We start from the raw sequence: 22173 nt of genomic DNA on the forward strand, positions 1-22173 counted from the left end.
AGATATAGACGACGATGTACAGAGATAAAGAACAATGAATGAAAGATATGCAAAAAAGTAACGATGATAAAGGAAACAGGCCATTGTTAGCTGGTTGTTGGGTGAATAGGATTTTCGATTATACAAACATAACACCATTACAGCTCAAATACTTCCTTCCCCCACTTGCCCAACCATTGATTGAGCAAGCAGTTCACTTGCCGCTCCCACCTGTCGACCGTCCCACTGTGCTCGGCGAGTATGCGGGGCACCTTGGGTCGAATTGTAGTTTTACATCGGCATCCCAGCCAGCCAGAGCATTGGCGTAAAGACTCCAGCTCCCAGAGGGCAATGCGCCGGGGGAGTGACGCAGGCGGAGTGCAGCAGTCTTCTTGTGGAACGTAGCCCGGAGCCGGGGGCGGGGAAAGGGGCCAGTCCGCGAGATACGCTCGGCAGCCGTGGTGGGCGGGGGCGCTGTCGACGAAGCAGCCGCTTGAAGAAGGGAGGTTAGGGAGGACGCGGAGTCTGCACCGGTGGCCGGGCAGCTTGATCGGCTGGCTGCAGTAGGAGGGGAGGGGAGGAAAGGAAGGGAGGATTGGTGCTGGTACCGGGCGAGGGCTGCGACCTGCTCCGTCCGATAACACTGCACCAATCCGCGCCAGTTTACCGTCGCTCGATCGTGACAACTCCTTTCCTCCCTCCCCCTCGGGTTAATCCGTTCAACCCCCATATATCAAATAGGGCTGCGGCGAGTCCGGCTAGGCTTCACGGTACTGCTGGTAAATCATCTGCTTAAAAAAACCGCGACATGAAGATCAAGGACGCCAAGAAACCTTGTGAGTTTGTTAATTTAGAGATCTTTTTAACCTCGAACAATAACGTCATTACACATTACAATTTGTGGGTGGGAATAGTTAATGTTGCCATTTATTCTGCATCGCAGCAGTATTAGACGGCCAGTCAGTGCGCAATGCCTTGTGTTCCGGCGGGGTTTTTTTCTGCATGAAAAGGACAATTGGCAGTAAATCGAAGTGAAACGTCCACTGTAATGAAACGACGTCCGAGAACCATCTTTCAGGAAATAGCCCTTCGCAGCGTTCCTTCCCTCCCCCTTCCCCAGGAAGTGGTGCCACCATAGTAATGGAAGAGACCGGCTGTGTTCTCATTTGCAAGAAATGTGCAGATTGGTTTGATGTTCCCTGATAGAATGTGTTTGTCAATTAAGACCACATCAGCGACGATAGATCCCTTGTACTGACACAACACGGATTGTCAGTTTTAGATTTTATTCTCCATTTTCCAAATTTCCTTTATCGGGGTAAGGTTTTATATACGTGTGTTTGGTCAACGTTCTGAAACATCATGTACTGTACAGCACTATACTTTATTACAATTTATTTTGTAATTTCTGTTAATTTTGTTGAGAGGTTGGCGTTTGGTAGCAAGCTGACGTATTTATAAAAACCTTGTGTAGGAAGGAATCGCAGATGCTGGTTTACACCGAAGAAAAACACTCTTGTATAAAAATGACATTAAATGATTTTAATTAAATTGATTTCTGCCCTTGTAATGCGACAGGGAATGCATTTTGGGAATCATGTCAAATATTTATATTTCTCTGCATTTCTATTTAATCCTTGGGAAACTATATACATGCTTTACATGAAATCAGAGAACTGATTTGGGGGAAGAGGGGGGGAAATATTCAATGTACTTCTCCTAGCACTTTTTAGTGGAACATAATTTGCTGTTAAAAGCTAGCACCCAATGATATTTTCAGAGAAATAGGAAAAATAAGTAATTCAGGGAATCTTCAGAAATGAATACTTAATGCATAATGTGGTAACAAGGTTAATTATATGCAGTTGTATAACTGGTATGTTATATAGTTCCAAACGTAATTGCTGTTCAAAGATCTGTTTCCATCATTCCAAATGCAAGTGTTGTTCAACAATCTATTTCCATTGTGGACATACCCTGCAGTACTATCTTCCTTACATATTTCTTATTCAAGTTATTAGTAAATGATAACGCTATAACTACTGGATTGTCGTTGTAAACCCATCTCTTTCATTCACGTCCTACAGAAGAGGAAATCTGCCCTCTTTACCCTGTCAGTTGTGATCTAAAATTCTCCATTGTTCTGTCACTTCCATCAGTATTTAGAATAAGTCCAGTGGTAATAGAACATACTGAGAAATAAAACGTTCTTTAAGGTTGCTTATAGTCTGTCCATTTCTTTTTAATCCTCCTGGAGGTGGGCTTCTGTACATTGCAATGTAAACAGGTCAAGGGCAATAAGCCAGTTTGGTATTCCGAAAAATGCAAGGAAGCATGGTATTTTTCAAATGTCATTCGAGAATAAAAAAGCAAACGGGGTGAATGGTAGCGGGGGGAGAGCTGGGTGTAACAGCGAGAGAGAGAGAGAGAGGGGGTAGATGTGAGTGGGAGACATGGGGAGACGGTGAGAGGTGGGGGAAGAGAGGTTTCAGTTAGACAGACCACCACAGGTAAAGCCATTGGCTTGTTGCTTCTAGGAGAGTCGAGAAAATGTCCTCGATCAAGAGAATGCAACGTCAGAACCTTCTCGTCTCGACGGCGCTGGAGATTTCCACTGAGTGAACTGAGTGTTCTTACCGTCCTTGTCGTACTCCGGCGTTTTGTGAGAGTGGTTGGATCCCGGGGTCGAGGAGTCAGCTCCCGACAGGTGAGGGGGCCGCGGTAGCTGGTGCCTCTCCGCTCGCCGCTGGAAGAACTGACACCTCTACTCTCTGGTCGGGTGCTGCCTCCTTGACCCCGCTGCTCGGCGGTGGCCGACTAGGATTTCAGACGATCGCCGATGCCTCACTTCAGCTCCTGATCCCCTGCCGCCTGTCCAGATAATGTGACCGATGTTGGTTGAGCTGAAGCTGGGAACCAACCACTCTCACAAAACAGCGGTGTAAGACGAGGACGTTAACACTCAGTTCACTCAGAGCAAACTTCAGGTCATTTGTTCCTTGCGCCCGTGGAAATCCCCGCTCCCATCCATCCCAACCACGGCGCAACAGTCTAATGTGTAGGAAGTCTGAAGGAGGGTCTTCTGTAGAGGGTCTGCGGAAGGGAGTGTCAGCCAGGCCCGTAGGCAGCGCGGAGGGGAGGCGCCGGCCCCAGCTCGATTCTGCCTGTCCCGCTGGCAGGACATGCGGGGTTGAGCTAGAGTTGGTGCTTCTTTTCCACACCGCCTGCGGGCCTGGGCCATCGCTGCCAGCGCCCCGCCAGGACAAGCAGAGCCGAGCTGGAGCCAGCACCCCCTCCGCCGGCCCGGGGCTGCCCCGGACGCCACCGGACAGGATACTCTGGAGGGGATGGGGACGGCCCAGCGGAGGCTGAATAGGGACGAGACGCAGGTTTGCACCCATGCAGTGGCACAGCCGCCGCGAGTGTTTAGCCCGAGCGACCTATGACCTGTGCATGCGCAGTCGGAATACCGAACTGGCTTAATGAATCAAATTTTTTAAAAGCCTGCTAATACTAGAAATTCTGAAGAAAAGAAATCCCGGAAAATATTGACAACTTCCAGCAGGTCAGATAGCATCTCTGGAAAGAGAAATAAAATTCATGTTTCGGGTCAAAGACCCTTTGTTAGACAATTAAGTTTGTTTCTTCAAAGGATGGAGAGGGCTTTCATGACCTTAAGATATCTCAAAGCACTTTGCAGCCAATTTAGAATTTTTGAAGTATGGATACTGGTAATGTTGGAAACTCCATTGCCTGCTTGCCAACTGTAATGAAATGCCAATCGGATGATTTACTTTGATGACGATAGACACAAAATGCTGGAGTAACTCAATGGGTCAAACAGCATCCCTGGAGAAAATAAATAGGTGACATTTCGGGTGTAGACTCTTCTTCAGACTGGGTCTCAACCTGAAAAGTCACCTACTCCTTTTCTCCAGAGATGCTGCCTGACCTGCTGAATTACTCCAGCATTTAGCGTCTATGGTCTAAACCAGCATCTGCAGTTCCTTCCAATGCATTTTGTTTGAAAAATAAATATTAGTCAGATCTCCGGTTACTTTTTTAAATTAGTGGATTGAGAAGATCCACAGTTCTGTGCCAAAATGTTTCTACACTTTCGTCAATGCTGGACATTTGACAACATATACCAAATATGGAGATCGATCAGCATGCCCTTTGTACAGTAAACAAGCAAATTATGATCCTACTTAAAAGTTAATCAAGATGGGTGCCGCGTTCATGAATCTCATAGAACTCATGGCTCTAGTGGCCTGCATTTGATCTTAAATTCTGAGATTGTCTGTGGAGTTTGCATGTTCTTACTGTGACTGCAAGAGATTTCCCGGGTGCACTGGTTTCCTTCCCCGTCATGAAGAAATGTGAAATTGTACGTTAATTGAGTATAGAAGTTGGGAGGTCATGTTGCAGTTGTATAAGATGTTGGTGAGACCGCATTTAGAATATTGTGTTCAGTTCTGGGCACCATGTTATAGGAAAGATTGAAAGGGTTCAGAAAAGATTTACGAGGATGTTGCCAGGACTAGAGGGTGTGAGCTATACGGAGAGGTTGAGTAGGCTGGCTCTCTATTCCTTGGCGTGCAGGAGGATGAGGGGTGATCTTATAGAGGTATACAAATTCATGAGAGGAATAGATCGGGTAGATGCACAGAGTCTCTTGCCCAGAGTAGGTGAATCGAGGACCAGAGGGCATGGGTTCAAGGTGAAAGGGAAAAGATTTAATAGGAATCCGAGTGGTAACTTTTTCACACAAAGGGTGGTGGGTCTATGGAACAAGCTGCCAGAAGAGATAATTTAGGCTGGGACTATCCCATCTTTTAAGAAACAGTCAGACAGGTACATGGATAGGACAGGTTTGGAGGGATATGGACCAAGCGCAGGTTGGTGGGACTAGTGTAGCTGGGATATGTTGGCCGGTATGGGCAAGTTGGGCTGAAGGGCCTGTTTCCACACTATCACTGTATGACCACTGGGTTTTATATTTAAAAGTCACCCTTGTGCAGGTGAGTGGTAGAAACTGGAGAGAGTAGTGGAAATGTGTGATGAATAAAATGAGATTGATGTAGTGTTCGTGTAAAGGAATAGTTGGTGCAGAAGGTGGGCCTGTTGCCGTGCTGTATGACTCTATGAAGATCAGTGGATTAGTAAACACAGACGTGATTTGCATGTCTTCAGGGGATCAATTGGTTGTAAATGCTTTATGCTACTGACCATAAGCAACCAAAGTTGGGGTTGTCTGTTTAAATAATGATTTGAGAATTGCCATAAAGGGCTATGCACTGATTTTCTTTTCCTGCTCCTTTATATAGTGATTTAATGGTGCTGCCTTGTCATGTCATGCATCTTGAGCACTGCACAATAATTACAAAATCTTGCATCTCATCAGTTGATTTGTAAATTGTTCATTTTTTTCACTTCTTAATGGTAAACACTTTCTGGTGGGGAGAAGTGAGCGGCAGAACCTCGAGCATCCGCCTTTTATGACGCGTAAAGTGTTTCCTCATCATGAATCATTTCAGCTTGGTCACTTGACCTATTTTCACTGACGTCCTATCACCTTCTTTCTTCTCCAAGCCTTTATTGGCTAAATGTGCCAATGGTTCCCCCCTACTTCGATGTTGTGTCCACCCTTTCAGAATCCCTACATCTGTCTTTTTTTTAAATGACCATGACATCTTTCATGCCAGCAGTTGGTTAGTTGGCCATCTGTTTTTCTTCTGACTCCTTGTGCTAAGTGTGCCTTTTAATTCCAGGTATATCAAATCCACTATCTCCATGATATAGCACTGAAAGTGTCCAATTTCCTCATGATTTACTGTGACGGTGACCTTTGTCAATGTTTCTGCAGCTCTGCCAGTGGTTGACTAACTGTTTCCTATGCTGTCCAGCTCTATAGGAGATTCAATTCAATTCTACTTTTAACATTCTCTGTTATTACTGGGATATCCATTTCATCTAAGCTACATACTAAGATGTGCACCCCTGGGCTCTTCCAGGTTCAGTCCTTCCTCTTACCTTCTTGATGTTACTTTGTTTTATCATTGTGAGACATGATGTTTGTTTTGTTGACAGAATCCTCTAACTGTACACTTTTGCTGAGCTACTGCACTGCTTGACCAAAGTACAATTTTGAATAAGTCTCAACTTTCTCGAACTAGTTGAAAAAGTTAAAACTCTCATCATTCTGCCTTAAATGTTCGCTCTAAATAGCATCCTGCTGTTTACAATCACTGTATATTTTAGGCTATAACTTTATGTTCAATATCTTTTCCATTGCAAAGACGTGGATTTAATCTCTGTAACTTTAAGTGTATTTTTATCTAGCTGCTACAGAAACTCGGCAGAACAGCTTAGTTACATCCGACATTTCAGACCCCAAAGCTTTTCCTTTTGTATCTCTCTCTTCATCTGGCATCCCCCGTGGCTCACACAAAACTCCTATCTGGTTCTGACATCTTCCAGAGTGTCATGTTTACCCGATGTCAACTTTGGCCTCTTGGAGCTTCAAAATTAAAAACAAAATTGATTGGTTTTGTTTATCAAAAAAGTGCATAAATCGGAATTTATATAAGAACAAAATGCTGGAAATACTCAAGTCGGGCAGTATCAATGGAAATAGAAACAAAGTTGGTGTACTGACAGGGGTTTTTAACATGAAATAAGAATTATTTTTCTGTTTTAAAAAAAAAAAAAAAAAAAATGCTGCCTGACCTGCCAAGCATTTTCAGACTTTCAATTTTATTTCTTGGTCCTGTGTCCACATTCAGCGAATTTCTTGTTCAAGCACGTAAAATTTCTGTTCAATATGTGAGTTATGTGCATTTTTAATCTGGGGTATATCAGGATAAGTTTTAGTAATTTTAAATATCAATATTCATTGACTGTAGGCAATAGTGAGATGTTTCTGTTAACATATGGTATATAACATATTTTGCCATTCCTTTGCAGCATTCCCCTGGTTTGGGATGGATATTGGTGGGACACTGGTGAAACTGGTTTATTTTGAGCCAATAGATATCACGGCTGAGGAGGAGGAAGAGGAGGTAGAAAGCCTAAAAAGTATTCGAAAGTACTTGGTGTCGAATGTTGCCTATGGCTCCACTGGCATCCGAGATGTGCATCTGGAGCTCAAAGACATGACACTTTGTGGCCGCAAAGGAAACCTGCACTTTATCCGATTTCCTACACATGACCTACCTACCTTCATTCAGATGGGGAGAGACAAGAACTTTTCAACACTACACACAGTGCTATGTGCCACTGGAGGGGGTGCTTATAAATTTGAAGAAGAATTTCGTACGGTAATGATATGTAAATTACATCTTGTACCGAAACTAATCGTATCTGAAGTTAAAATGCATTCTTACCAAGCTTAATGGATAGCAATGATCGAAAGGTTCCCAATTTAATTCATTTCCATCCCATTTATGACTGTGGGGTGTCCAGTATTGAGTTCAATTAATTGCCTGCTGATGCTGTCTAAAGTTTGTGCCTTTTATAACTAACCACTTGAATGAAGCGGTAATAACTCCAATTACCATCCTACAGATTTAGTATCTACGAAAAAGAAAAGATAGAAAGAAAAGAACATGGAATGGTGAATGATGTCAGATGTATTGTGTACAATAGAATTGCTGCAATATCTTTGCATTGTTCTTTTTCAGAAACCTCAAAATTGTAGAATGCACAAAAATACATTTATCCATCCCACTATCCCAGCAGGGAACTCTGCTGGAATGGAACCTGAGTTAATCAACACTCTACCACAGCATGAAGCTCTTTCTCTGCCACAGTCTGATGACACGCTATTTTGCCTTCTGCAAGGATTTAAAACCCAATCTTAATTTATCTAGTAGTATCTGTTGCCATACAATTTAATCCTTGACCTCTGACCTCAACACTAATAAATTAAAGTGACAGCAGAACACTGGTGTTGCAAAGACTGTCTACTTTCATAGTCTAATTTATTGTAATCCAGTTTATAGCATATTAGGATCATCACATTAAGCACCATGGAAACATTATAAACGTGTAATTATAACATTACATGGGGGAGGGAGGTTGGCAATATGGTTTGTCGCACAAATGGAAAGACTACACTCTTCCGATTCAAAGGCTTCAATGCATTCTCATTTGGAACTGAAGTGAGGTGGTACACTACAGTGGTCTACTTGCAAAAATTGTTTCTGTTGGTTCTGACTTTGGTGTTATTTTAGTTTTGAATAGTGAATGGTGGTATTGTGTCCTCCATTCTCCATAAACGACCTGTTCAAAGCCGTGCTCTCTGCACCTCTCTCTCCCTGCCAACTCCTGTTCACTTATCACTTTCTCCCTGCTGTCTTGCATTTAACTCACAATGCCTGAACACTTGCAAATTGAAACTCCCATCCTTGTGCTTAACCTTCTTGATGCACTCAATCCTTTCACAATCTGTTATCGCCCCACCTTTACTTTAACCCATAAAAATAATAATAATTAAAAAAACGGCGGCACAGCAGTAGCGTTGCCACCTTACAGTGCCAGAGACCCGGTTTCGATCCTGGCTACGGGTGCTTGTCTGTACGGAGTTGTACATTCTCCCTGTGACCTGCATGGAATTTCTCCTAGAACTTCTGTTTCTTCCCACATTCCAAAGACGGACGAGTTTGTAGGTTACAGGGAGAATATTTCAACGTAAAAAGTGTCCCTAGTGTAGGATAGTGTTAATATGCAAGGATCGCTGGTCGGCGTGAACTTAGTGGACCTGTTTCCGCGCTGTATCACTAAACTAAACCTCTTTCCTCCACACCTCCAATCAATTTATTCAAGTAACTCTGACCTTTTCTGCAACTCATCAACGATAATAATAATAATAAACTTTATTACGGACTCAAGGTCCAGACAAGGGGCAACATTACATAAAAATGCATTGCATATTAAAAAAATATCATAAAGTACATATAAAATCTTAGTATATCACATAAAAGCATCATAAATTATATTAAAAAAAACACAATACATGAGTTAAAAATCCAGATTAAAAGAATGATCAATGCCCTACAACGATACCAGTGTCTCCACAGCTGGGATTCGTAGCATGTAGTGCTAACCCTTACGTTTGACAAGGCCACAATAATTACATTTTTAGAGTCATTTATCCTGCAAATGAATTTATACATGTGATTTCTTAGGATAGCTTCTAAAGTACTGACTCCTGCAGCCACAAACATATTACTGGCACTACACCATCTAGGTTTCCTTAGCAGTGTTCTCATGGCATCGTTATATGCCACCTTTAGTCTCTGCAAACTTGTCTTTCCATAGTTCGAACACAGGTGCGCAGTGTAGAGTGGTGTGCAGTATGCTCTAAATAGCGACATCTTCACCACATCTGCACACGCACCAAATTTACGCAAAAGAATATTTGCCTGTACATACAGCATGCGTCGTTGCCTATAAATATCCTCATCATCTGTCATTTGTTCTGTAATAAAATGCCCTAGATATTTTACCTTATTACAGACACTAAGATTATTGTCAGACAATTTAAAATCAGGAAATTTTAGACATTTATCCTCTTTGGTTCTACAGATCATAACAGCACTCTTACTAGCATTATATTTAATATCATGTTCCACACCATACACAGAACATATAGTAAGGAGCTGCTGGAGACCAGCGCTAGATGGAATAAAGACCACAAGATCATCTGCATACATAATATGGTTCACTAAAATATTACCAATCACGCACCCAGTATTACAGGCTTTCAATTGTTTGGACAGGTCATCAATATATAGATTAAAAAGGACTGGGGACAACATTCCCCCTTGTCTAACACCATTGCTAACCCCAAATGGGGCTGAGACCCTATTGCCCCATTTTATTTGCATAGTCTGGTGGGCATACCAGTAGGCCAGAATTCTCACAATGTATTTAGGCACCCCCCTTTGACTCATTTTACCAAACAGCTTTCTGTGATTAACACGGTCAAAGGCTCTGGAAGCATCAATAAAGCACATAAGGATTGAAGAGTTTTTGCCTCTATATTTGTTTACAATCTCCTTTAGGGCATATATGCATAAGTCAGTGCAATGTTTAGCTTTAAAGCCAAACTGGTTAACTGTGGAGTAAACAAACTAATTTATTCTATCCAGCAGAACTCTTTCTAAAACTTTTGACAATATGCTGGCTAAAGCTATGGGCCTGTAATTATTTAGGCTGCCTACTTTACCAGCTTTGTCCTTAATGGCACTAACAGAACAGACAAAATTGAGTCTGGTAACAAGCCATGAATCATAAAGCCAGTAAAACAAATAGCAAGGAGAGGAGCTATCCTCATACTCGCATACTTAAGATGTTCAGCAGAAATATGATCCAAGCCACTTGCTTTGTTGTTGGACAGCTTGTTCATGGCATGATACACCTCATGTGACATAATCACCATCGAGTCATCTGTCATCATGATGATAATAGCCTTGTCTTCAGCTATCTAAATTGCAAACTATTGGATACCCATCCCATATTCCTGTATAAATCCCCCCCCCCAAGCCTTTGGTCACCATTGGTAATATTTCTGGTTTTGTCTTTGGTTTTGTGTGAATACCCAGGTAAAACTATTTGAAGGTTACTATATTTGAAAATGCCATGTGAAGCACTGTAAAGGTTGTTTTGTACTATGTGCAGACAGCAGTACAGTAATGGACTCTGATCTTGCTTGCTCAAGACTCAACTCATTAGCAAAGTAAACATTAAATCAGGGTGAAGCCATAGCGATTGCAGTTCAGGTACTGATGTGAGTGGTAATCATAGAGCATTTTGGATTAGTGAATTCAAAGTGTCACATAACGTCAAAACTGAAGCCAAATTCTTCCTATTATTGTTATTCTGGTACTAGTTCATCCACGTAGTGATATATTCATACTGTTCCGCAAACAGGCTTGAAGTATCAATGGTTCTGATAAAGTGTGCAAAAGGCAATTTCTGACTTGTCATTTCTAGATGATCTCCTGAACTAGTTGTTGTTCTTAAACACCAAAATTCGAGAGCATAAACCTGACAAAACTATTAATCTGTAGTAAAAGCAGAAACTGCTTCACGGTTACGGTGGTGCAGTGGTAGAGTTGCTGCATTACAGCGAATGCAGCGTCAGAGACCCTGGTTCAATCCCGATTACGGGTTCTGTCTGTACGGAGTTTGTACGTTCTCTCCGTGACCTGCGTGGGTTTTCTCTGAAATTTTCGGTTTACTCCCACACTCCAAAGACATACAGGTTTGTAGGTTAATTGGCTTGGTAAATGTAAAAATTGTCCCTAGTGGGCGTAGGATGGTGTTAATGTGCGGGGATCGGCGCAGACACGGTGGGCTGAAGGGCCTGTTTCCGCGCAGTATCTCTAAACTAAACTAAAACTAAACTAAATGATCAACACAGTGGGACGCATGTGTGGAGAGAAAACCTGAGTTAACGCTTCAGGCTAATGCCCTTTCATTAGAATTGAGAGAAAGTATAAAATTAGCAGATTTTAAGTTGGAAGGGGGGAATAGAGAGAACAAAGGGAATCTTGGTGATGGGTGTAGGCCAAGAGTGAGTGACATGTCACATATTAATGCAGCCTGGTGGCGAAGGCTTGTTAATGGCAGCTAACCTATCTGGAGGGGTAGTAGATAGAAATAGAAGAAGATGAACAAGAACATAATGTGTGGGGGGGCAAGGGGCGGGGAGTTGTGAGAGAACAGTGCTAAAGCTGTGAAATACAGAACATAGCATTTGCTGGAAAGATCAAATAAATGAAAACGATGGAAATTCATAGCAAATCAAATAGTATCTGTAGAGAGAGAGAGAAATTACTTAAGTTCAGGTTGATGACTTTGCATCGAAACGGGTTAGTTCTGATGTAGTCTGGAAAGGCTGGTTATTCGAATAAGTTGAATGCAGCTTTAAATCGTACATGTGTTACAGCCCTTGGAATACAGTAATTTCAGGAAACCAGTGTGTCACAGATGACCATTTTTGATTTGCAAAGTCATCAAGGGAAATGGAAATTTCGGGTTGGGACCCTTCTACAGACTGATGGAGTAGGGGAAGAAAGTTGGAAAAGAGATTTGGGGCGGGCAAAGCCTGGTGCATGATAACTAGATATGGGTGAAGATTGATTTGCAGATGGTGGAGTCAAAGGTTAGAGGTGCAAAGGAGTCAAAGGGGTGTTGGATAGCAAAGAAGAGGAATTAAATGTAAAGCCGGAGGCAGGGGTATTGATTAGGGGGTGGGGTGGGTATATGAAAGAAGGGGAGATAAACAGGGAAATGGGGGAATCGGAGAGGGTTGGGAAATGGGCATCAGGAGGAGGGGAATTGAGGGGGTGGGGTGGGTTGGTGGGGGAAATGTGTGTGTATCGAGGAGGAGGGTGTGGGATGGGTGGGGGGAAAGAAGGCAGAGTAGGGAGGTATTACTTGAAATTGGAGTCTCTGATGTGTGTGCCGTTGAGTTGTAGCCTACCCAAGCAGAACATGAGGTGTAACCAAGTTCCAGTTAGCAACCAAGTCCTTAGCAGACAGAGCGCAAGTGTTCAACAAAAGTGTTCTTCCCCCTACTCTATCGATCTCGAGAATGTTTCCAACCGAAAACACCGTCTGTCCCTTTCCCTCCGCAGATACTACCTGACCACTGAGGTTCTCTAGTAGTTTGTATTTTGCTCATGATTTCGGCCTCTGCAGTCTCTCGTATCTCCATGGTAAATTTTTATCTGTCTACTGGTACAGCCTGATCTGATAGACAGTTCCAGCACACTCTAATTTCGCATTTCCAACAACTGCTCAGTATCTTAGAGCAGTGCTTCTTAAACTGGTGAATGAAATTATTTTGGGGTGAATTAATTAATTTGTTTTTTATTTATGTGACAAAATTAATTACATATAAAATTATACATAAAGGAGAATAAGACGAAAATTACCAAAAAACTATAAGAAAATTTAGTCGAGGGTAAATAATTTTGTGATAAAGACTCAAGGGTGAATGACACTGAAATAGTTTAAGAACCACTGTCTTAGAGTTCCGAGTTTGTTTGTTTTTTCTCTCTCTCTCCTTTCTCTTTAATCTCCCTGTCTGCAATTGGCAAATACCAAGCTTTCATCACCTCTCACCTGCCATTTGTCATTCATTCTTTCTTGGGCCTCGCCCTATCACTCACATTCCCTTTGTTCTCTTCACTACTTCCCTTCTCCTCGACTAAAAATATGTTTGTTGTCTAGCTTTTCTAGTACTTAAATCTCATCACCTGAAACATTAATTCCTTTTCTCTCTCTAGATGTTGCCTAACATGAGTATTTCCAGGATATTCTCTTTTCTTGCTTAAAGACCACGCCATGGTCCATGGTAGTGCCGTTATAACTGGTGCTGCAAGATGTACACAAGTTGCTTCTTTCCATCGTATTTTTCTCTCACACCCTCAATGTTTGTAAGAAGCTGATTAGGCCAACTGTAGTCGTTCTGCCTTTAATATTTGTTTTTATGTTGGTTATAAACCTTGAGCCTTACTCTTGGTAACTTTACTAAGTAGAATTATAAAGCTGCCAACATTTTACCCTCTGTCGCATCTCATTATTGGAGAACATAAAATTGAACAAAAGAGATGGTAGAAATTCAATGTCATGTTGTCGATCATTATCAAGCAGTAATCCTGCAACATTTTTTCCAGAGAATCTAATGAGTTTTATTTATTACAGATTGGTAATCTGCAATTGCACAAACTGGATGAACTGGACTGCCTGGTCAATGGCCTTTTGCACATTGACTCTCTCAGTTTTAATGGCCAGGCAGAATGTTACTACTTTGAAAATGCCTCTGATCCTGAGAAATGCCAGAAGATGCCTTTCAACCTTGATGACCCCTACCCTTTGCTCGTCGTGAACATTGGTTCAGGAGTCAGCATATTAGCTGTGTACTCAAAGGACCATTACAAAAGAGTAACTGGAACAAGGTAAGATGTTAAAAGCAATGAGAACTCTGCTTTGAACAGATAAAACTTGTCATTCAACATCACAGTGTGCATGTATTTTGGTGAAAATGCATGTGATTAAAGTTTGTCCACCAAACCTGCCATATGAAGCCGGCAACGTGTGGGTCTGACTCGCATTGCTGCAATCACAACCTGGTCTCAAACAGTGGTTATTGCACAATGTCTCGCTCCAAGCTTTGAAGTAGAGAAAATCAGTGTGTCTTATGGACAAATTAGCCCAATATAAGCCAATTAGCATTAGATGTGAGGAAGGGGGCCATTTACTTTCAAATACTCATTTACTCAATACTCATTTACTCATTCTAAAATACCCAGTCTTGCATCAGATATTAATATTTTTGTTTTTGTTTTAGTTTAGGAGGTGGAACCTTCCTGGGCCTCTGCTGTTTGCTTACAGGTTGTGAGACTTTCGATGAAGCTCTTGAAATGGCCTCAAAAGGCGACAGCACTATGGCTGACAAACTAGTACGGGATATCTACGGAGGAGACTATGAACGATTTGGTTTACCTGGATGGGCAGTAGCTTCCAGGTAGGAAGTGACACATGTGATAGGCAAATGGTTATTTGTAATATTGTAATTTGCAGGCAGATTGTAAATGATCTGTAAAAGTATTTTAATCACCCAGAAGTAATTTAACCAACATTTTATGCAGGTTAGCATTACTTGAAAAATAAATAACACTTCATTCTGAAATTAGAGAGTGCTCTGCAGATTATCATTATTATAGTGAATAGAAAAAGCTAAAAACGCACGCAAGGCTTGTGAGCAAACCGTTGGCTGGGAGTCTTGCCTATAAGGTCAGCCTTGCGTTGTTATTTGAAATATATATATATTTTTTGTAACTTTTTACTTTCAGTCGCCATTTTTTTAGTCCTGTCTTTTCTTTTTTAATTAACTGACTATTTTTAATGCAAGTAGTATATATATAGTATTTGAAAAGCTGTCATTATATCTGTTGCAGGGAGGAGCAAAAGACCAGGAATGGCAACTGTAATAATATTTATTTAATCAGTTTTAATTAAAGTGGAAATTCAAAATCTATTTGAAGGGTACATATTTTGCACTGCAGCTTAAATATGTTAAAGTATAAATTCACATATTTTATCAAATAGTTTAATGAATATTGCATCAGAGTTGAATGTTTACAGTAAGGAATTGGGCCATTCAACTTTGTGTCTGTGCAGGGTGCATAAGGAGCTATCCACTCTCACCCTTTCCAACTCTTCACAACCTTTATAGCTTCAGTATTTCATGCGCAGAGTTCTGGTCATCCCATTACAGGAAGGATGTATAGACTTTGGAAAAGGTGCAGAGAAGGTTTATCAGAATGATGCCTGGATTAGGGGTTATTAACTACAGGGAGAGGTAGGGCAGGCTTGGATTGCTTTCTCTGGAACACTAGAGGTTGCGAGAAGACCTGATAGAAGTATATACAATTATGAGAGTCATAGATGGGGTAGACAGTCAACCATTCTCCCAGGATGAAAAAATCAAATACTAGAGGCCATAGCGTTAAGGAGAGCGAGGCAACGTTTAAAAGGGATGTGTGGGACAAGTTTTTTTTTTAAATTATTTTTTTATTATGCAAATGGCGGTGAGTGCCTGGGACGTGCTGCCAAGAGTGATGGTTGAGACAAATATGATAATGGCATTTAAAATACTTTGGGTAGGCATATGGATATGCAGGGAATGCAAGGATATGGATTATGTCTAGGCTGGGAAGAGTTGGGTTCAGCACAGACATTGTGGGCCAAAGGGTGTGTTCTTGTGCTATACTGTTCTATGCTCATCCTGATGTTTTTTAAATGCATTGAGAGTGCCTGCCTCTACCATGCTTTCAAATAATGAATTTGAGATGCCCAATGTTCTTTTAGATTAAAAAAAATATCTTGTTTATTACTTAATCCTCCTACCAATTGCTTTAAATCCATGTCCTCCCTAGTGAGGGAAGCTGATCCTGCCCATTATCATAAAATCCATCAGCTTTGTTAGTTACAAACAGCAACTGCTGTTGTTATGAAAGTGAGATGATAATGGTAACAGTTTGCCCAGAGGAGAACGTGTTTAGTTTTGCCTTGTGAAGTAAGTCAGTCACATTTGTTTTTGATTTCTCGTGATTGTATCGATGGGTTGTGTAGATTAAGTAAGGCACTGTTATATCATATTTAAAAAAAAAAAAATTTAAAAAAACATTAAAATATGTTGAGTTTCTCCTTGGGCTTTGGAGCTGCATAAAGTTGTACTTTTGAGGCTGTTGTGAAGTTCGAGAGCTGTTCTACTCCTTTTTTCTTTTTCCATCTTAATTATTCATTGATAATCACTGCCGAAATGCCTACTCATGACGGTTAAGGACACCATTAGGCTGAGCTGTAACAACTTCCACAGTTCATCAGTACTGCCTATAATGCTTTTTCAGAATAGCATTTGTATAACGATCACTGCTTTTCTACCTGCGGGTACCCAGCACCTTTAGAATTTATCTAGTTTTCGGCGTAAAAACAAAATAACTGACTGTTCACTTAGTTTAGTTGCTGTACGTTTCCGGTATGTACATGGGTAGAAGATGCCTCAAAAGTATTCACAGTGGACCGAAGATGGATGGGGTTGAGGAAGACTTGGTCTGATTCGCTTTGTTTAATATTATTTTAGTAAATACAAAATAAATCATGTTGGATATAAGTGGGTATTTCTTTTTTTATTCCCTTGCAGCTTTGGCAACATGATTTGCAGGGAGAAGCGTGATTTAGTTAGCAAAGAAGACCTTGCAAGAGCTACCTTGGTCACCATCACAAACAACATAGGATCCATAGCTCGTATGTGTGCACTGAATGAGGTATAGTGGCTTTGTCCCCTTTTTTTGTATCTTTACGGTATTGTGTATTTCCTGGAAGACCTCTGAAAGGCAGAATATACCATAATTGAGAAAAGTTCAATTTGACCGTGTTTATTTTTTAATTTAACTTTGAGCTTAGCACTCAGGTGTTGAATTGAAGTATCAGGTAAGTTATTTTAGTAAGTTCATAAGTCATAGGAACAGAATTTAGTCGAGTCTAGTCCGCCATTCAATCATGCTGCTCTATCTTTCCCTTTCAACATTTTCCTGCTTTCGCTTCATAACCTTTGTCACCTGCATTAGTCACAAATCTGTCAATTTCTGCTTTAAAAATACCCAATGACTTGGCATCCACGGCCATATGTGGCATAAAGTCATTAAAGTAATCTATCAACCTTCAATTGTACTTTGTTGCGTTGATGTCCTAAATATCCTGTAAATAGTTGTTCTGCTGCTGAGAGTCCTATTTTACACAGAACTGAGTGGGGTAACGTTTGGCCTCGGGCTCTTCACTTCTTTTACTACAACTTCTTCACGACTACACACTGTGTACTGCATTGCGCTTACAGTTGGAACATATTAAATACATTTCCTTCTCACCCACTCTTCACGGTGGCTACTGATTAAAAGGTAGCAAATCCTAATGGTTTTATTCTTTCTTGAATCAAACTTTATTTGCAGGCATGAAGTTCATCTGAACTTCTTGTGCACTTCTTGTGCACAATTGACATCAATCTCCAAAACATATTTTCTTTTTATAACATCAGATAATGAGTGCTCTGTTTATGTAATTTCTGCTGCATTAGTAAGATGTTTAAACTAATTAATAAATCCACATTTTACCTTGGCAACACTGAAACTAGAGGCAGTTGAAATGGTGCCTCTGATGTTAAAACATTTGATGCAAATTTAGACTAAATTGTATTTTACTTATTGTCCCAATTAAAATTGTTGTAATATCAAAAACACTGCATGTTTTACGTGTCACTATTTTAGAACAAAGTAATGTGTTCAAAAATGGGTAACATTACAACATTCATTTGAATGCTGTTTGGATGAAACTTTCTCAATAACCTGCTTGTTGTATTACCTCTTTTGGAAATAAAAGTTTCCATACCCCAAGTTCCAAATGCTATCAAGATGGACATTATTTTGGATACATGTCTGCTGTGATCTTCATCTTAATATTTTCATATAGTACACATAGAATAATATTTTTCTCAAAGTTACAATGATGGCCAAAAGCAGTGAAAAGATCTTGGATTCTCTATACTTTCGGCTTCTTTACAGTGCTGCCTTGTGACATGAAAATCAAGCAGCATTGTACAGGGCTATGAAAGTACGGAGACTTGGCACCTTTGCAGACTAGAAGGAACCCTCCGTTTGCTCACTGCAGCCTTGCTTCACCAACTAAGTTGCCCAAGTCTATATCTATTCATGTAATTCCATTGTGATATCTGATCAAAGCTGTTTATTTGTGAAAGCCACAATAAGTTTATAAATTAACTCGAGCAGAACCAAAGAGAGCATTGTCAATGCAATCGTTGTAGTTTCAGTGGGAGGAAAAACCATGATCCAAGTGAAAACTAATGAATGTGAAAATGAGCAAAGATTTAGAAGGTGGCTTCTACAATCTGTAATACTAGCACAATAAATGCCAGCTTCTTGAAGAGTGCAAAACAAACTTCCTGCTTGGTGATATTTTTGGAGACCCATGTACTTCAGTCTGAATCAAACTTTACTTGCAGGCATGAAGTTCATCTGAACTTCTTGTGCACAATTGACATCAATCTCCAAAACATATTTTCTTTTTGCATAAATGGTGTTTAACCTCAATTAAGTCCCAAGTTAACATCCTGAAAAGTGTTCTTTGGAAAGCATTCAATTTTGTGTACATTCTCAGTGATTGACTGTCAGGGTCAAGTGATGTTAAGAGCAAACTGAGCTGATACAAACATTTACTTTGAAAGTTTAACCTTTGAAAACAATCGTCCATGTCTCCTTGTGTAGGAAAGAACTGCAGATGCTGGTTCAAAACGAAGGTAGACACAAAATGCTGGGGTAACTCAGCAGGACAGGCAGCATCTCGAGAGAAGGAATAGGTGACATGTCGGGTCGAGACCCTTCTTCTTCACCCGAAAGGTCACCCATTCCTTCTCTCCAGAGATGCTACCTGTCCTGAGATGCTGCCTGTCCCACTGAGTTACTCCAGCATTTTGTTTCTTGCTTCCTTGTCTCCTTAATTGACGGAGTTTTTTTTATTTGGAAATACCTGCATCTGTTAAAGATCATTCAAGCACACAACTTCAAGTTGCATTGTTTTACATTCTACCGAATCAAACTCAATGTTTCATTCCTTTGTGATTTTGTTGCTTGCAGAAGATAAACAGAGTTGTTTTTGTTGGCAACTTCCTGCGAGTCAATACACTGTCAATGAAGCTCCTGGCTTATGCATTGGACTACTGGTCAAGAGGACAGCTGAAGGCATTGTTTCTAGAGCATGAGGTACATATTTCAGTGGATGGTTTGTTGTCTAAAATGATACTATTGTAGTCTTTTGCGCCTTATCCAAATTAAAAATGGAATTTACATTTAGTTTATAAACAAAGTGTACACATTTTTAGGATGCATTACAATGAAATCAGATCTATGGAGTTATTCATTTGTTGTGTTATGTTTCATGATACTCAGATTTCAAGGTACTGTCACTGAATAGAGTATATGTGGAAGGAACAGATATCGTTTTGGGTCAGGACCTTTCTTCAAATAAAAACCCTCGCCTGTATCTACCGAGCACTCACCAGGCTTTGGCTTGTCTCTCTTCTCTTCATGCTTTTTACCCACTCCTCCCTCCCCGCCCCACAACAATCAGTCTGAAGAAGGGTCCTGACCGTAAGCATCACCTATGCTCTTGGAGATGCTACCTGACTCGCTGTATTTTACAGTGATACATTTTTTATACTCCAAGATATTTCATCAATATATGTAGAGCAACGTCTCAGAAATAGCATAAGAAATTGAGAACATTAATTTAAATAAGTATTGGAAACAGAACTATTTGTTGCTCACTCCCTTTGAAAAATGAATAATGCCTTTATTCTGGAATAAGATTCATCCCTCAACAAACATCACAAATATGTTTCTTGTCTTTTCCCATTTTAACTATACTGCAATGGCCTACGAACTACTTGGCCTCAGATTTTTGTGAGGGAAAATTCAATATTGGTTGAGTCATTACCATGGAAGGGTGTAGAGGTTTGTGAGACAATAGACAACAGGTGCAGGAGTAGGCCATTCGGCCCCTCGAGCCAGCACCGCCATTCAATGTGATCATGGCTCACTGAGCTGTGAGGCAACTCTTCTATTAGCTACACCAATGTGTCGACCGGTAGCAGTGAATGGTCCTTTACAAGAACAAAAGTGAGGAACAGCTGAGAACCTTTCATTAATGTGAAGGCCAAGAGGTTTCAATCTTTTCATCACCTCTACTTTTAGTGATTGGAGCAGAAAGGAGCTGTGTTAAACCACTATTTTCTTTGAAAAACTACTGTTCTGTTAAAATATAGAAATTAAATTTCCATACCAAAGTTCTAAATTGCTTTATTTTTAAACTTCAGGGTTACTTTGGAGCAGTCGGTGCTCTGCTTGGACTTCTTAATTCCACTTAGAACTTGAGTATTCTACATCACGGAAATGGAAGAAATATGTACAGCTGCATAATGTTTAGGGAATGGGAAACAAATGCATTCATCCAGGGATAAAAACCTGTTAAAAATCTGTGACAAAGATGAGCCACATTAAAGGCTGGTTTGTATTACTGAAGTATTCTTTCTACTTGAATTGTGAAAAATCTTACTGTTTTAATTGGGTCCAGTGTATTGGGCATTTAACCGCAGTTAGTTTCTCGTTACAATGTTCCAAAATATTTCCTTCTATTGTCACATCAACTGAAATTATTTGGGGTTGTTAATCTAATTTTGGATTACCGTTAGCTCATTTATATAGTCTCCATGGTACCCTTAAGCCTCTGCAAATCAAAGCTGCTTTTACAATTTTGATATCTTGGTATTAGCTGTGGATTACAGAAAAATAAGTACTGATTTGCAGAGGTATTATGGAGAATGTGTATGTAACAACACCTGGGACTGGTTATCTACCCAATGGAGAATGTTTGGAAGTTGTAAGACTGTTTGCTTTGTAATATAGGCGCATTTTAACATGCCTTCCTTTAGAAATAACTTGTGAGAAAATATGTGCAAAAATCTTCAATGTTGCCAGATTCAATATTGGCAGCTATGACGAGAGCCCATTGTCCCGGGAAGGTCCACCTGATATCTCTGTACGTAATCACCTAAAGTGGCTTTTATTTATTTTCTAAAGTAGTTGTTAATTTTATTTGAAAATTTTGTATTTTATAAGGGAGAGGTGTAATTATACCTTTGTGAAATAATGAGAAATATTTCGATCTCTAAAAAGCCTTAAGCCTGTATCAGCTAAAGCTGCACAAGGTAACATCCTTGCAGAAATTGAGGACACCTAATCTTGTATATAACCTTTACCGCCTTTAAAATAGTGCTTTCTGGTGAAGTTATTGAACGTATTTCAATGCTGAGTGTGGTATATCTGACCATGTGGTTCCATAAACCATCAGAGCAGAGTCTGAGCAAGTTTTATGTTCATCATCGAAACAAGTTGATTGGATTACTCCCTTGAATGTCCTTGATGTTATCTGATTTAATATATTTATGAATTTTGTAGAGGATGTTAATTTAATTTTGTTTTTCATTGAAGAGTGCAATAGTCGTAGACTAGTGCCTTCACGTTGATGTATGGTAATTTCTGACTGAGTGACTGACGTACAATAATTGCTGGAGACGCTGATAATCATTTGACAATTAGGAAAGAATGTGAGCAGTATTAATTAAATGTACCCTGATTGTGTATATTTTGCTAATTGGCTGCTACTGTTAGTCGATCACCTGTACAACGATCACGTGCCAATTGTTCATTTAGTCTTCACACCGCACTTAGTTAGAGCATATTGCTATTCTAGTCTCTGGAAAAGAGACCATTAGTTCAATAAAATGGCCACAAACTATCTGCAGATCATAGCTTATTTTCAGAATTCCATCTGATTTGAACCCTGAAGTTTATTATTGGCATTTGTTTAGTTTAGAGATACAGCGTGGAAACAGGCCCCTTTGGCCCACCGGGTCCACACCGATCAGTGATTCCTGCACATTAACACCATCCTATACCCACTAGGGACAATTTTTACATTTACCAAGCTATTAACCTACATACCTGTACGTCTTTGGAGTGTGGGTGGAAACAAGATCTCGGAGAA

General features: G+C 40.4%; 1 protein-coding gene across 1 annotated transcript; it reads left to right on the forward strand.

Annotated features, from left to right (window-relative positions):
* The first annotated feature begins 431 nt into the window (after positions 1 to 431).
* Positions 432 to 21924, forward strand: LOC116978495 (pantothenate kinase 3). The gene is made up of 7 exons (XM_033029666.1): positions 432 to 815; positions 6946 to 7298; positions 13699 to 13952; positions 14345 to 14521; positions 16703 to 16826; positions 19206 to 19331; positions 20444 to 21924. The coding sequence occupies exons 1-7, from the start codon at positions 788 to 790 to the stop codon at positions 20492 to 20494; spliced, it is 1113 nt and encodes a 370-aa protein (XP_032885557.1). The 5' UTR covers positions 432 to 787; the 3' UTR covers positions 20495 to 21924.
* The last annotated feature ends 249 nt before the right edge of the window (positions 21925 to 22173 follow it).

The sequence above is a fragment of the Amblyraja radiata genome, chromosome 11 (assembly GCF_010909765.2).
Source record: "Amblyraja radiata isolate CabotCenter1 chromosome 11, sAmbRad1.1.pri, whole genome shotgun sequence".
In the NCBI taxonomy this organism is placed as follows: Eukaryota; Metazoa; Chordata; class Chondrichthyes; order Rajiformes; family Rajidae; genus Amblyraja; species Amblyraja radiata.